We start from the raw sequence: 13,469 nt of genomic DNA, 5'->3' as shown, positions 1-13,469 counted from the left end.
AAATAAAATTTTGACAAAATTTTCTATAGAAATAAAATTTTGACAAAATTTTCTAGAGAAATAAATTTTTGACAAAATTTTCTAGAGAAATAAAATTTTGACAAAATTTTCTATAGAAATAAATTTTTGACAAAATTTTCTATGGAAATAAATTTTTGACAAAATTTTCTATAGAAATAAAATTTTGACAAAATTTTCTATAGAAATAAAATTTTGACAAAATTTTCCATAGAAATAAAATTTTGACAAAATTTTCTATAGAAATAAAATTTTGACAAAATTTTCTATAGAAATAAAATTTTGACAAAATTTTCCATAGAAATAAAATTTTGACAAAATTTTCTATAGAAATAAAATTTTGACAAAATATTCTATAGAAATAAAATTTTGACAAAATATTCTATAGAAATAACATTTTGACAAAATTTTTCTATAGAAATAAAATTTTGACAAAATTTTCTATAGAAATAAAATTTTGACAAAATTTTCTATAGAAATAAAATTTTGACAAAATTTTCGATAGAAATAAAATTTTGACAAAATTTTCTATAGAAATAAAATTTTGACAAAATTTTCTATAGAAATAAAATTTTGACAAAATTTTTTTATAGAAGTAAAATTTTGACAAAATTTTCTATAGAAATAAAATTTTGACAAAATTTTCTATAGAAATAAAATTTCGACAAAATGTTCTATAGAAATACAATTTTGACAAAATTTTCTGTAGAAATAAAATTTTGACAAAATTTTTTTATAGAAGTAAAATTTTGACAAAATTTTCTATAGAAATAAAATGTTGACAAAATTCTCTATAGAAATAAAATTTTGACAAAAATTTCTATAGAAATAAAATTTTGACAAAATTTTCTATAGAAATAAAATTTTGACAAAATTTTCTATAGAAATAAAATTTTGACAAAATTTTCTATAAAAATAAAATTTTGACAAAATTTTCTTAAGAAATAACATTTTGACAAAATTTTCTATAGAAATAAAATTTTGACAAAATTTTCTATAGAAATAAAATTTTGACAAAATATTCTTTAGAAATAAAATTTTGACAAAATTTTCTATAGAAATAAAATTTTGACAAAATTTTCTATAGAAATAAAATTTTGACAAAATTTTTTATAGAAATAAAATTTTGATAAAATTTTCTATAGAAATAAAATTTTGACAAAATTTTCTATAGAAATAAGATTTTGATAAAATATTCTATAGAAATAAAATTTTGACAAAATTTTCTATAGAAATAAAATTTTGACAAAATATTCTTTAGAAATAATATTTTGACAAAATTTTCGATAGAAATAAAATTTTTACCAAATATTCTATATAAATAAAATTTTGACAAAATTTTCTATAGAAATAAAATTTTGACAAAATTTTCTAGAGAAATAAAATTTTGACAAAATTTTCTATAGAAATAAATTTTTGACAAAATTTTCTATAGAAATAAAATTTTGACAAAATTTTCTATAGAAATAAAATTTTAACAAAATTTTCTATAGAAATAAAATTTTAACAAAATTTTCTATAGAAATAAAATTTTGACAAAATTTTCCATAGAAATAAAATTTTGACAAAATTTTCTATAGAAATAAAATGTTGACAAAATTTTTTATAGAAATAAAATTTTGATAAAATTTTCTATAGAAATAAAATTTTGACAAAATTTTCTATAGAAATAAAATTTTGATAAAATATTCTATAGAAATAAAATTCTGACAAAATTTTCTATAGAAATAAAATTTTGACAAAATTTTCTATAGAAATAAAATTTTGACAAAATTTTCTATAGAAATAAAATTTTGACAAAATATTCTTTAGAAATAATATTTTGACAAAATTTTCGATAGAAATAAAATTTTTACAAAATATTCTATATAAATAAAATTTTGACAAAATTTTCTATAGAAATAAAATTTTGACAAAATTTTCTATAGAAATAAAATTTTGACAAAATTTTCTATAAAAATAAAATTTTGACAAAATTTTCTATAAAAATAAAATTTTGACAAAATTTTCTATAGAAATAAAATTTTGACAAAATTTTCTATAGAAATAAATTTTTTGGTAAAATTTTCTCCAAATTTTGGTAGACTAATTTTGGTAACCGTGATTCGAAGTGGTGGGTAAGTCGATTTTGGATTGTAGAAAATATCAATAATAAAAATCCTGAAAATTGGGACTTGAAAAATCGACTGATGGAATATCAATAATAATATAAACCGACACCAATTTTTGGCTAAGTGATCGATATCACGCAAGTTAATTTTTTTAAAAGTAGTCGAGTTTTTGAATTTTGCAAACCTTGATCTTTTAAAATTTTTTGTTTTTGCAAATAATATATTTGTTTCTAGGGATTTTTTAATTTTTAAAACAAGTTGGGCCAGGCCGACCCTCCACCATGGATGGCATACAAAGTTCTACTAAATAAAGACTGTCAACCACAATCGAATTACTAGGGTTGTGGTATCAATTTCCGATGGCAAAGCACGGTTGCCACACGACCAAACAAAAATCTACCAAAACTTGGAGCAAATTTCACCAAAAAAAAAAACAACAAACAAAATTATATATATTGCCAAAATTTTGTTTCTATAAAAAATTTTGAAAAATTATATTTCTATAGAAAATTTTATCTAAATTTTATTTCTGGAGAAAATTTTATCGGTTTATACATAGGAGTCTATAACTAATTTTTAAACGATATGAACCAATTTTTCCATGGTAATTAGAGGGCCAAATTTCACCCGAATTAGAAGAAATTTGCTCCTCCAAGACTTTCCGTTGGTCAAGTTGAGGAATCGTTGTATGTTTATAATTATGGAGCGAAATGGACCAAATTTCGCATGGTTGTTAGAGGCCATTGTCATTGAGCTTAACATGGAATCGGGCAGCACTCAGTGATAAGAGAGAAGTTCACCACTGTGGTATCACAATGGACTGAATAGTCTAAGTGAGCCTGATACATCGGGCTGCCACATAACCTAACCTAACTCAACCTAGAGGCCATATACTAACATCATTCAACCCATCGGACGAAATTTACTCTTTCAAGAGGCTCCGGAAATCAAATTTGGGGATCGCTTTATATGTGGACTAGAGATGTGCACGTGACACGAAATTGTCATGACTCACGCGTAAGTCACGCTGATGGTAACGGCGTGAGTGTACGCGAGCGTGATTAACAAACCAAAAGGTCGAGCGTGACTCACGAAAATAATATCTTCGTGAATGTGCGTGAGTCACCAAATGCCCTCACGAAAATAATCCCGCTCACCAACATAAAACGCTTAAGAGTTATATTCATTTACAATTTTACTGACACCTAGGATATTAAGAGTTTAATAACGCTCTCGATTTTAATCGTGCTCATGTCTTCATGAGGTAAATTACTCATAAAATTATTCGTGAGTCACGACATTTTCCATGAGTCAAGATATTTTTCGTGTCACGGTATTTTTAGTGAGTCATGACATTTTCGTGCGTGAGTGTGCGTGAGACCTCTCAAACAATATCGTGCGTGAATGTGCGTGAGTGAGATTTTTCCGCCGTGAGAGTGAGTCAAATATTACTCACGTGCACACCTCTAATAGGAGCCACCATGGTGCAATGGTTAGCATGCCCGCCTTGCATACACAAGGTCGTGGGTTCGATTCCTGCTTCGACCGAACACCAAAAAAGTTTTCCAGCGGTGGATTATCCCACCTCAGTAATGCTGGTGACATTTCTGAGGGTTTGAAAGCTTCTCTAAGTGCAAGGTGGAACGCCGCTCGGACTCGGCTATAAAAAGGAGGTCCCTTGTCATTGAGCTTAACATGGAATCGGGCAGCACTCAGTGATAAGAGAGAAGTTCACCAATGTGGTATCACAATGGACTGAATAGTCTAAGTGAGCCTGATACATCGGGCTGCCACCTACCTAACCTAATGTGGACTTTAATAATTATGAAGGCATATGGAACAATTCTCGCATGGTCGTTATAGGGAATATACTAACATCACATACTAACTTTCAATCGCATCGTATGAAATGGACTCTTTCAAGTCGCCGGAAATCAAATTGGGGATCGCTTTATATATGGGCTTTAATAATTATGGACCGATATGGAACAATTTTTGCATAATTGTTAGAGATCATACATCAACATCGCGTATCGAATTTTGACCGGGATGAAATTTTAATGGGGATGGTTAGGTTAAGTTTGCTCTTTAAAGAGGCTAGGGAGGTCAAATCTGGGGATTGGTTTATATGGACTTAATAGTCTAAGTGGACCTAAAATAACGGGCTGCCACTATAACTAACCTAACAACATACTATGTTTTCAATGATAGAGATTGTATACCTTTCCGCCTTGCATTTATCCAAGTTTAGGCCGAACATCATTTTCTGCACTAAATGCCCATGGTCATGATTTAAATCAGAATTTCGACCGAATACCTATAATTATTTTCAGTATGTGTTCATTCCCTCCCAGTAAAGCTGGTTACATTTATAAGTGATTCAAAAATTCTCTAAGAGATTTTACTGTAATGTGAAACGCTGCTCGGTCTCGACTACAAAAAGGAGATTCCTTGTCGATTGGGCTAATCGCAGAATCCGGCAGCACTTATTAAGTAGCAAATGGGAGAAGTTCAACATCTGTGGTATCACTATGGACAGACTTGCTTTAAGGGAATTTAAAATAGCGGGGATTCCATTCTACCTAACCTTACTTAATTTAGATTGACTTATGAGCTAACAAATCTTATAAAAAATTGTTATGTTTTAGATATTTTCCAAGTAGATTCATTAGCAGAACTTCTTCCAATCATTCGCCATACCTAACCAAACCTAAAAGTTTATTTGAGAATTTCTATGCGTTCATTCTGAATATTCATTTTCCCCGGGAATAAAATCCTCCTATTCTAAACAGTAGGTGAAGGGAATAACAAGGGAGAAATAATTCAGAGTATTCGAAGTCAGCTGTTTTACTTCAACTGTTTTATTTTAATAAATTTTTAATATTAAAATTTTGAATTGAAATTGTATTAAATTGACGTAAAAGTTGAGTTAAACGCGAGAAAGCTACGCGATGCCATTAACCCACTTGAGTTGCCTGAAACGTTGTAACTACATACTTGTACATGAAGAAGTTGTTACTTAGTTCATGGGATTTATAGGGTTAAAGTGGCAGCCCGATTTGATTCGGACTCACTTAGACCACTCAGTCCATTGTGATACAATATTATAGGGTAAATAATACAGCCTTCAAATACCTGTTGGATGTATTAGCAGCCCACATTCCATCTCAACGCAAGTCTTTTGGATTATCTCCACTAGTAAGATTAGGTGCTACGCTTCTTTGGCGAAGGTGGTTCCAAAAAGGGCGTAGGAAAAGATCGAGACATATCTGTGGCCCAGAGTGGCCTGAACAAAGTTCATAAAGAAGTCATAAATATATTTAAAGAACACCTATGCCCGAATTGGATATATTTCATCAAAACGGAAGAATAAAACTAGTAAATTTCTTCAGCTTTTTACGCCACGCGGGACACATGTTCGCATTATTGCTCCTTTAAGAAACAAGCACCTACTTTAAAACAGGAAGGGATATTATAGTTTAAATGTAAAACATTTATTTTCTATATAAAAGAATTTTTAAAATATGTACAGATCAGTGACCATGAGATGAGCATTCGGTAGTTGGATGCATACCATCATCAATTTTAATTTAAGGTTTTTGACCGGAAATTACAGAGAAATGATGCATTTTGGTTACAACTCCCTTGATTTTTTTGGGGGAATTATTCCCAAAAAATGTCATCGTTTTTCCCTTTTTATTGTCATTTGTAATACCAATTTTTCCCCAAGGAAAAAATTTCCCATTTTCGAAGTTGGTTTAGAATAAGGGAAAAGGGAATAAAGAAAAATTCCCCAGGGAGGGGAATAGGGAAAAAATTCCCAGGGAGTTATTGTTGAGAATTGGGCTAATAAGGAACTACACTTGACTTTTCAAAACTAATATCTGTCATCATTCCAAGTAGTATACCACCAAGTTACTTTTATTATCATTTTCATGCTTGTATATATTGCTACAAATTCTATTCAAGAGGAATGAAAAAAGAGTATGAATGTATAAAAATTGGGTAAGTATATGTCCAAAAATAATCTACCAAAATTTGAAGAAAATTTTACCAAAAAAACTATCAAACAAAGAAAACTTATTTTGTAAAATTGAATTCCTATAGAAAATTTTGACAAGTCTTTTTTTATCTCGTCAAAATTTTATCCCCATAGAAATTTTTATGAAAATTTTATTTCTATAGAAAATTTTGTCAAAATTGTATTTCTATAGAAAATTTTGTCAAAATTTTATTTTGCATAGAAAATTTTATTTCTATAGAAAATTTTATCAAAATTTTATTTCTATAGAAAATTTTGTCAAAATTTTATTTCTATAGAAAATTTTGTCAACATTTAATATGTGATAGAAAATTTTATCAAAATTTTATTTCTATAGAAAATTTTATTTCTATAGAAAATTTTATCAAAATTTTATTTCTATAAAAACTTTTGTCAAAAAATCTATTTCTATAGAAAATTTTGTCAAGATTTAATATGTGAAGTACCTCATAGGGAGGAATATTTTGCAAAATCCACCAAAACATCAAGAATTCTTTGAATCTACCAAACAGATAAATGATTAAGATGTCCTTCCAATTTTTGATAAACTATCTTATTGGTCCCAATTACCCACAAATGATGACCCAATAAAAAACGAAAATATTAAAAAAAGTTTTCTGTATTAAATTTTATTTGTTCAATATTCATTTTTGCAAAATGATTATTCATTCATTCAACAATAGTTGTTGCTTTAAGTGTTAATTAAATCCTTAAATAAAAATAATATGAAAGAATAGAGAAGAGGCGTTAACAAAAAAAGTAGTAATTAAAATTAATACATTATGTGTGTTGTGAGTGCAGAAGAGCGTAGAGATGATGAATAACCCTAATTTATATTAACACGAAACAAAATACGGTCTGTTTAGATGATACTGAGGTGGGTGGTTGGATGTAAGATTTAACTTTCGTCATCACTACCAGCATTTTGACGAGGTTTGGGTCCACCAGCTCTCTTGGCCATAATAATTTGATCCACCTTCAGTATAGTGTTGGCGGCACCAACAGCGTATGTCATTCCCCAGTGTTTTGATTGATAGAGATCATAAACCTTGGTTGTGGTGACATCAATAGTCTCTGCCTTTTCGGCTTCAATATTGTAGCCAATATTTTTACCTTTGGCATCGGTATGGGCCAAATATAATTGATTCACAACGTCAGTACCATTAACACCAGTGTTTTCAGCTAATGCCTTGGGAAAAGCTTCTAGGGCTGTGGCGAATTTACGAACGGCATATTGTTCTAAGCCGGGTAATGTATCAGCATATGCAGCGATTTCTGTGGCTAATTCAATTTCAACAGCACCAGCACCAGGCAAATAGCGACCATCGCGGGATAGACATTTGAAATTGTTCACACCATCATCGATGGCTCGTTCAATATCGTCCAAGAAATTGTCGGTGGCTCCACGTATCACAATTGTAGCAATGCGAGCATCTTTGCCTTCATTTCTAAAAATAGATGGCTTATAAGAAATTTCAAAAATATTTCCAAAGTCTAAAACAACTACCTGAAAGCCACGATTGTGGTATCACCCAATTCCTCGATGCAAACCTTGTCACAATAGCCCAATTCCTCTTGACTGGGTGTTGTTATGCGTGGCAACACAGTACCATTCACAGCTCTAGACAAACGTCTCAAATCGAATTTCGAATTTAAACGAACAGCCATTAGACCATATTTGTTTAGGAAATGCAAAGCCATATCACCAACTTTACCACCGGAAACCACAACCTTGGCACCAGTATCAGCAATAGCTTTAATTTGTGTCTCCAAAAGGTTTTCTTCGCCAGCAGAGAAGTTCATTAGTTCATCAGCAGATTTAATTAGTACGGTACCTTTGGTTTCAGTCTGAATGATATCGATGGGACAAGAGAAAATGGCCACTTTGGTTTTTTCGGCATATGTAACATCGCCTTCAACAAAACGCTTGAATACCATGCCATGGACGACCTCAGATTTGGACAAACCACTACCCAAAATTTTACACACGCGGATATTGTCAACATTGAAAGTACCCTTATCGGGCAATATGGATACACAAGCCTTAGCAACCAAGTCTGTAAGGAAATCTTCTTGACCATATTGCTTAGACATAAGAGCTGATCTCATGCACTCCTTAACTTGTTGGACATCACGATAATCCTTAATTTCATGACAAACCAATTTTGGTAAAATTTCCAAGGCTTTGTCCAATGCTCTCTCATAACCTTCGGCAATTTCTGCTGTGGTGATACCTAAACGCAAAAGTTCTTCGGCCTTTTCCAACAAAGCACCGGCAAAAATTACAACAAAATTGGTGCCATCGCCCACTTCGGCATCTTGCATTTGGCTGGCCATAACCATTAATTTAGCAGCTGGATGTTCAACGTCCAATTCACGCATAATGGTGCCTGCATCACTGGTCACAAATTGTTTCTCAATGTGATTGATGATCATCTTATTCATGCCATTTGGTCCATAGGCGGAACGCATGGTCTGAGCGAATTCTTTGCATGCTGTGATGTTACGATAGACAGCCTCTTCCAAGCCGCTGTACATCTGTGGGACAAAAAATTATTACACATCATTTTAGTATATTTGACAATTTTTGTGTCATTAAATTAAGGAACTCTTTCGTTATTTGCCCCAATTTGCTTAGCTCAAATCTCGTGATGAGTCAGATCAAGAAATTGAGTAGGGGTAGCAGTTGGTCATTTAAAAAACCGCATGACATACGGTTTGTTTTTTACAAAATTTTCTAAGAAATAAGGCAAATTTCTCAAAATTTCCTTTCATAGCCATTGAATTTTACTTACCCGAGCTCCATCCTTGAGCATCTGCGAAACACCGGGTGCTTTTGGAACAGATAAAGCCATTTTTCCTCACAGATTTTTTTCTTAACAATCGAGAATGAACGGACGACAGAGAAACTTGTCAGAAAACAAAATTCAGCTAACCTCACTTATGGGAGCAACACAATGCCGGTAGATAAGTAACGCCGTTGAATTTTGTGTACGGTTATTTTCTAGAATAGTCATATACGTACGCATTTGTGAAGAGGTTGAACTACAGCGAAGCTACACTACAGATTGCGGTCGCTATCCTCTAATCGTTCATTATTTTTCTATAATAATTATACCCTTCACCACTACTGTGGTACAGGGTATAATAAGTTTGTGCATTTGTATGTAACGCCAAGAAGAAAAAGTCTGGGACCCATCTTAGAATTAAATTCTGAGTCGATTTAGCAATGTCCGTCTGTCTGTCCGTCCAAAGTACAGCTCGCAGTTTAAGTCCGATCGTCCTCAAATTTGGCACAGAGTTTTACATTGGCTTAAAGACAATCGCTATTGATTTTGGATAGCTGCCATATATATTTATCACCGATCTGCTCATAATTGACGTATTTATCAAATTTTTTTTCAAAATTTCGGCCAAATATTTTGCGGCTTTCGTAAGATGTGCAAAATATCAGCCAAATCGGTTCAGATTTAGATATAGCTCCCATATATATTTTTTGTCCGACTTTCACTTATATGGCCCCAAAAGCCAGAGTTTTGTCCTGATTTGCTTAAAATTTTGCACAAGGAGTACATTTAATAGTATTGTTAATTGTACTAAATTTGGTTGAAATCGGTTCAGATTTAGATATAGCTCCCATATATACCTTTCGTCCGATTTCGACTAATATGGCCTCAAAAGCCAGAGTTTTGCCCAGGAGTGTGCTAAATTTGTTTAAAATCAGTTCAGATTTAGATATAGCTCCCATATATATATCTTTCGTCCGATTTAGACTCACAATTGACCACATATCTTGGCGAGATTTAACCAATATCCTTGTAAAATTGCCACTGCTGTGTAGCAAAAATTGTAAATATAACTCAAATTGTCCTATATCTCGAATACATATGTATGAAAGAAATTTGCCATTACTATTGGTACAAAAGCCATTTTATATATTGTGAAATACAACTAGCTTACGAGAGCTTTCAAGGAAATAGCAAAATAGAAATTGTCGGCATCAAACCAATATATTCGGTGCGGGTTTCCTACAGTGATTATTTTCCTACAGTATTATACTAATCTCTGGTTTCTGATACTAACACAAGTATACCTTGCATCGTATTCTATAGTCTTTGGTGTCTATTAATTTTTTTTTGGGTTTAGTAATAAGCCTTTTTGGGCTTCCTATAAGAAATACACGTAACCAAGTGTTCGCCTAACGCCTATCGCTATGGTTATGTTTACGCACCTATTAACCCAAAACAAAGGGCGTTATTACATATTATGAATCGATAACAAAATAATCGTTCACAAACCATAATAATCAATTATCGGGTTGCACATCGTAATCGGTTTACTCTTCAATAAATTCATTATGTATTGATTTTCTAAAAGTCAATGAAGTACGACTGCTACAGCAGATAAATTAAACTGTAAAATAAATTGATATTCAAGGTAAGTCGAATAAAATATAACGCATAAATGGATTTTTCTTTTACTATGGATTCGTTTTGGTAAATTTCAATGTCTTTTAGGTTGTCATTAGAATTCCTAAACATAAATAAATAAAGCCTACTTTTGGGCGCTTGAGAAGCTACAAGTGCTTTGCAACTTCATAAGGCCAAGACATATTCTACTGCAAAACAAATTTAAGTTAATAATTTTCATTTATATAAAACGAAATAACATTGAAGGCCTTCAAAATAGGACTCGCGGAGACAGCAATTTTGGATATGATGGCTGCGAATGTACAACAGCAGCGTGTTATAAACGAACAGTTGAGACGGGAAGCGGAAATCCCACGTATAAGGATTTCGGAGACATGTATGATAATGATGAAATACATGGCCGATCATGAAAACGAAGATTATCTATTGAAAGGCTTTAGTAGCCCCAAGTTAAATCCATTTAAGGAGAAACCTTCATGTACTGTATTGTAAATCACAGGATACATTGTGGCATATGGTTGCCAAAACTAAGAACTAAGCGTAAAAACAAATGTTCCTCTAATATTATGTAACTAATGCTGTAAAAGACCCCCCATAAAACTAGGCAGTGAAAAGAAGGAAAACACAAACAAAATGGGGACAAACAAACAAAGGGCTTAAAGGAACTCAATTATTTTTTCAGTAGTGAGAAATTGAAACTAGCTAAACAACAGTATTTAAAATGAAAACCAAAAGAAAAAATGAAAAACAAATTTAGCCGTCTATTTGTTATACTATATTTATACAATACACGTAGTTATAAGAAACAAAAATAAAATATAAAACACAATATCTATTTTATAATCTACATATAAATGGATGTGGAACATACATACATACATACATATACAAAGACAAATTAGAAACAATTATACAAACATACATATATATGAGAATAGAAAATATCCATCTCCCTTATCTACCCTTATCTATTTAAGACAAGAGAATAAAACCCAACGGAGATATACACAAAGAAATCACAATAAATCTCTACTTTATATTGGAGTAGTAAACGACCTGGGTCAATAAATTTTGCTCAACCCACCTCTTTTTCTGTTTTGTTTGTTTCCTTTTTTTTTGCAAGTGGATGCAACAACTGCATTGGAATAAAATACAATTTTTCTGTGTCTATATATAGGTATAAGTATATGTGAATATATCTGTGTTTAAATGTGTTATTTTCTATGTAGTGATATATCATTTACAGATATATGAAAAATAAATAAACCATGTAACTTTTAATTGGATGGACATCTTAAATAAAGTTGAAATGTACAACATTTTATAGGAGACCAAAAGGATAAGTGTTTTCTTTTATTTCAAGGGCTGGATTATGGGAGGTATAAAAGATGAGGGCGATTTTTTCACAATTGTGTACGTAGGTTAGATATAAAAAAAAAAAATAAATCAATTTTCAAATTGCGAAAAAATTTAAATCCGACTGCTTGAAGATTACAACAAAATTCCAAATGGATGTCTTTTTAAGAATTTTTTCTTTAATTTTTTCGTGCCATTTAATGTCATAGATTTGTTTCTTTCAATCCTAAAGAAGTTTTCTTCAAAATAGTGCTTGGATCTAAAAACAGCAATGTATGTGGTATGAGTAATTTAACGGAAATAATATATGAATCAGATTCTATTTGCATCGTTTTATATGCCCTCCATTATGAATCTTATTAGAGATTTAACCACTTGTAATACAACGACTTAATAGCTAACAGCCATATAAGGTCACATATTTGTGGTTTTAAAAAACCGTCTTAAACTACTTTTAGTGCAATATTATTTATGGCAATGTTTAGACCTATAATACCATTCAGTATGTATTCTATTGACAGGAGCTTTAGCAATTGAATTAACTGTGGTTATCATGCCAGTTTACCGCCAAGAGTTTCGACCAAACACCACACATTTTTTCAGCTGTCGATTGTAACCTCTCAGTAATGCTAGCGACTTTTCCGAGTAATGTTAGCGACACTTCATTTCTATGAGTGGTTTCACTACAATGTGAAGTGCCGTTTGGACTCGACTCTAAAAAAGGAAGTCCCTTTTGTTTGCGTTAATCATAGAATCGGACAGCACTTATTGATAAAAGAGAAGTTCACCATGTGTAGTATCACAATGGAATGAATAGGCTATGCGAGCCTGAATTTATTTGTATTTTTTTAGGATTTTGATAAAATTTTTGATTTTTTTGAGAGTGATTACGAATTAACCTCCTTTTCGCTCTACGACCACAATTGCCAATCTAGCCAAAAATAATCTACCACAATTTGAAGAAAATTTTACCAACAAAATACCAAACAAAAAATCTTATTTTGTCAAAATTTTATTTCTATAGATTTTTTTTTTCAAAATTTTATTTCTATAGAAAATTTTGTCAAAATATTATTTCTATAGAAAATTTTGTCAAAATTTTATTTCTATAGAATTTTTTTCACAATTTTATTTCTATAGAAAATTTTGTCAAAATTTTATTTCTATAGAAAATTTCGTCAAAATTTTATTTCTATAGAAAGATTTTTGCCAAATTTTATTTCCATAGAGAATTTTGTCAAAATTTTATTTCTATAGAAATTTTTTTTCAAAATTTTATTTCTATAGAAATTTTTTTCTCAAAATTTTATTTCTATAGAATTTTTTTTCAAAATTTTATTTTTATAGAAAATGTTGTCAAAATTTTATTTCTATAGAATATTTTTTTAAAATTTTATTTCTATAGAAAATTTTGTCAAAATTTTATTTCTATAGAAAATTTTGTCAAAATTTTATTTCTATAGAAAAATTTTGTCAAAAATTTATTTCTATAGAAAAATTTGTCAAAATTTT

General features: G+C 30.7%; 2 protein-coding genes across 2 annotated transcripts; one reads left to right on the top strand and one right to left on the bottom strand.

The window, feature by feature from the left end:
- Positions 1–6,774: 6,774 nt before the first annotated feature.
- On the bottom strand, positions 6,775–9,126 carry CCT8 (chaperonin containing TCP1 subunit 8). Its single transcript, XM_075309659.1, has 3 exons — positions 8,967–9,126; positions 7,679–8,709; positions 6,775–7,619 (listed from the first exon to the last, which is right to left on the bottom strand). The coding sequence occupies exons 1-3, from the start codon at positions 9,024–9,026 to the stop codon at positions 7,070–7,072; spliced, it is 1,641 nt and encodes a 546-aa protein (XP_075165774.1). The 5' UTR covers positions 9,027–9,126; the 3' UTR covers positions 6,775–7,069.
- Positions 9,127–10,484: 1,358 nt separating this feature from the next.
- LOC142239301 (guanine nucleotide-binding protein subunit gamma-1-like) lies at positions 10,485–11,938 on the top strand. The gene is made up of 2 exons (XM_075311089.1): positions 10,485–10,608; positions 10,689–11,938. The coding sequence occupies exon 2, from the start codon at positions 10,887–10,889 to the stop codon at positions 11,091–11,093; it is 207 nt and encodes a 68-aa protein (XP_075167204.1). The 5' UTR covers positions 10,485–10,608; positions 10,689–10,886; the 3' UTR covers positions 11,094–11,938.
- Positions 11,939–13,469: the final 1,531 nt, after the last annotated feature.

The sequence above is a fragment of the Haematobia irritans genome, chromosome 5 (assembly GCF_050003625.1).
Source record: "Haematobia irritans isolate KBUSLIRL chromosome 5, ASM5000362v1, whole genome shotgun sequence".
NCBI lineage: Eukaryota > Metazoa > Arthropoda > Insecta > Diptera > Muscidae > Haematobia > Haematobia irritans.
The sequence above is the reverse complement of the archived record's forward strand: the minus strand, read 5'-3'. Positions and strand labels throughout refer to the sequence as shown.

What these genes read in the sequence shown, in the direction of transcription:
- LOC142239301 (XM_075311089.1), top strand. Translation starts at nt 10,887, where the DNA reads ATGATGGCTGCGAATGTACAACAGCAGCGTGTTATAAACGAACAGTTG.
- CCT8 (XM_075309659.1), bottom strand. Translation starts at nt 9,026, where the DNA reads ATGGCTTTATCTGTTCCAAAAGCACCCGGTGTTTCGCAGATGCTCAAG. An exon ending in TGCTCAAGGATGGAGCTCGG is followed by an intron (nt 8,710 to 8,966) that starts GTAAGTAAAATT and finishes TTTGTCCCACAG; the next exon opens with ATGTACAGCGGCTTGGAAGA. An exon ending in ACCACAATCGTGGCTTTCAG is followed by an intron (nt 7,620 to 7,678) that starts GTAGTTGTTTTA and finishes ATCTATTTTTAG; the next exon opens with AAATGAAGGCAAAGATGCTC.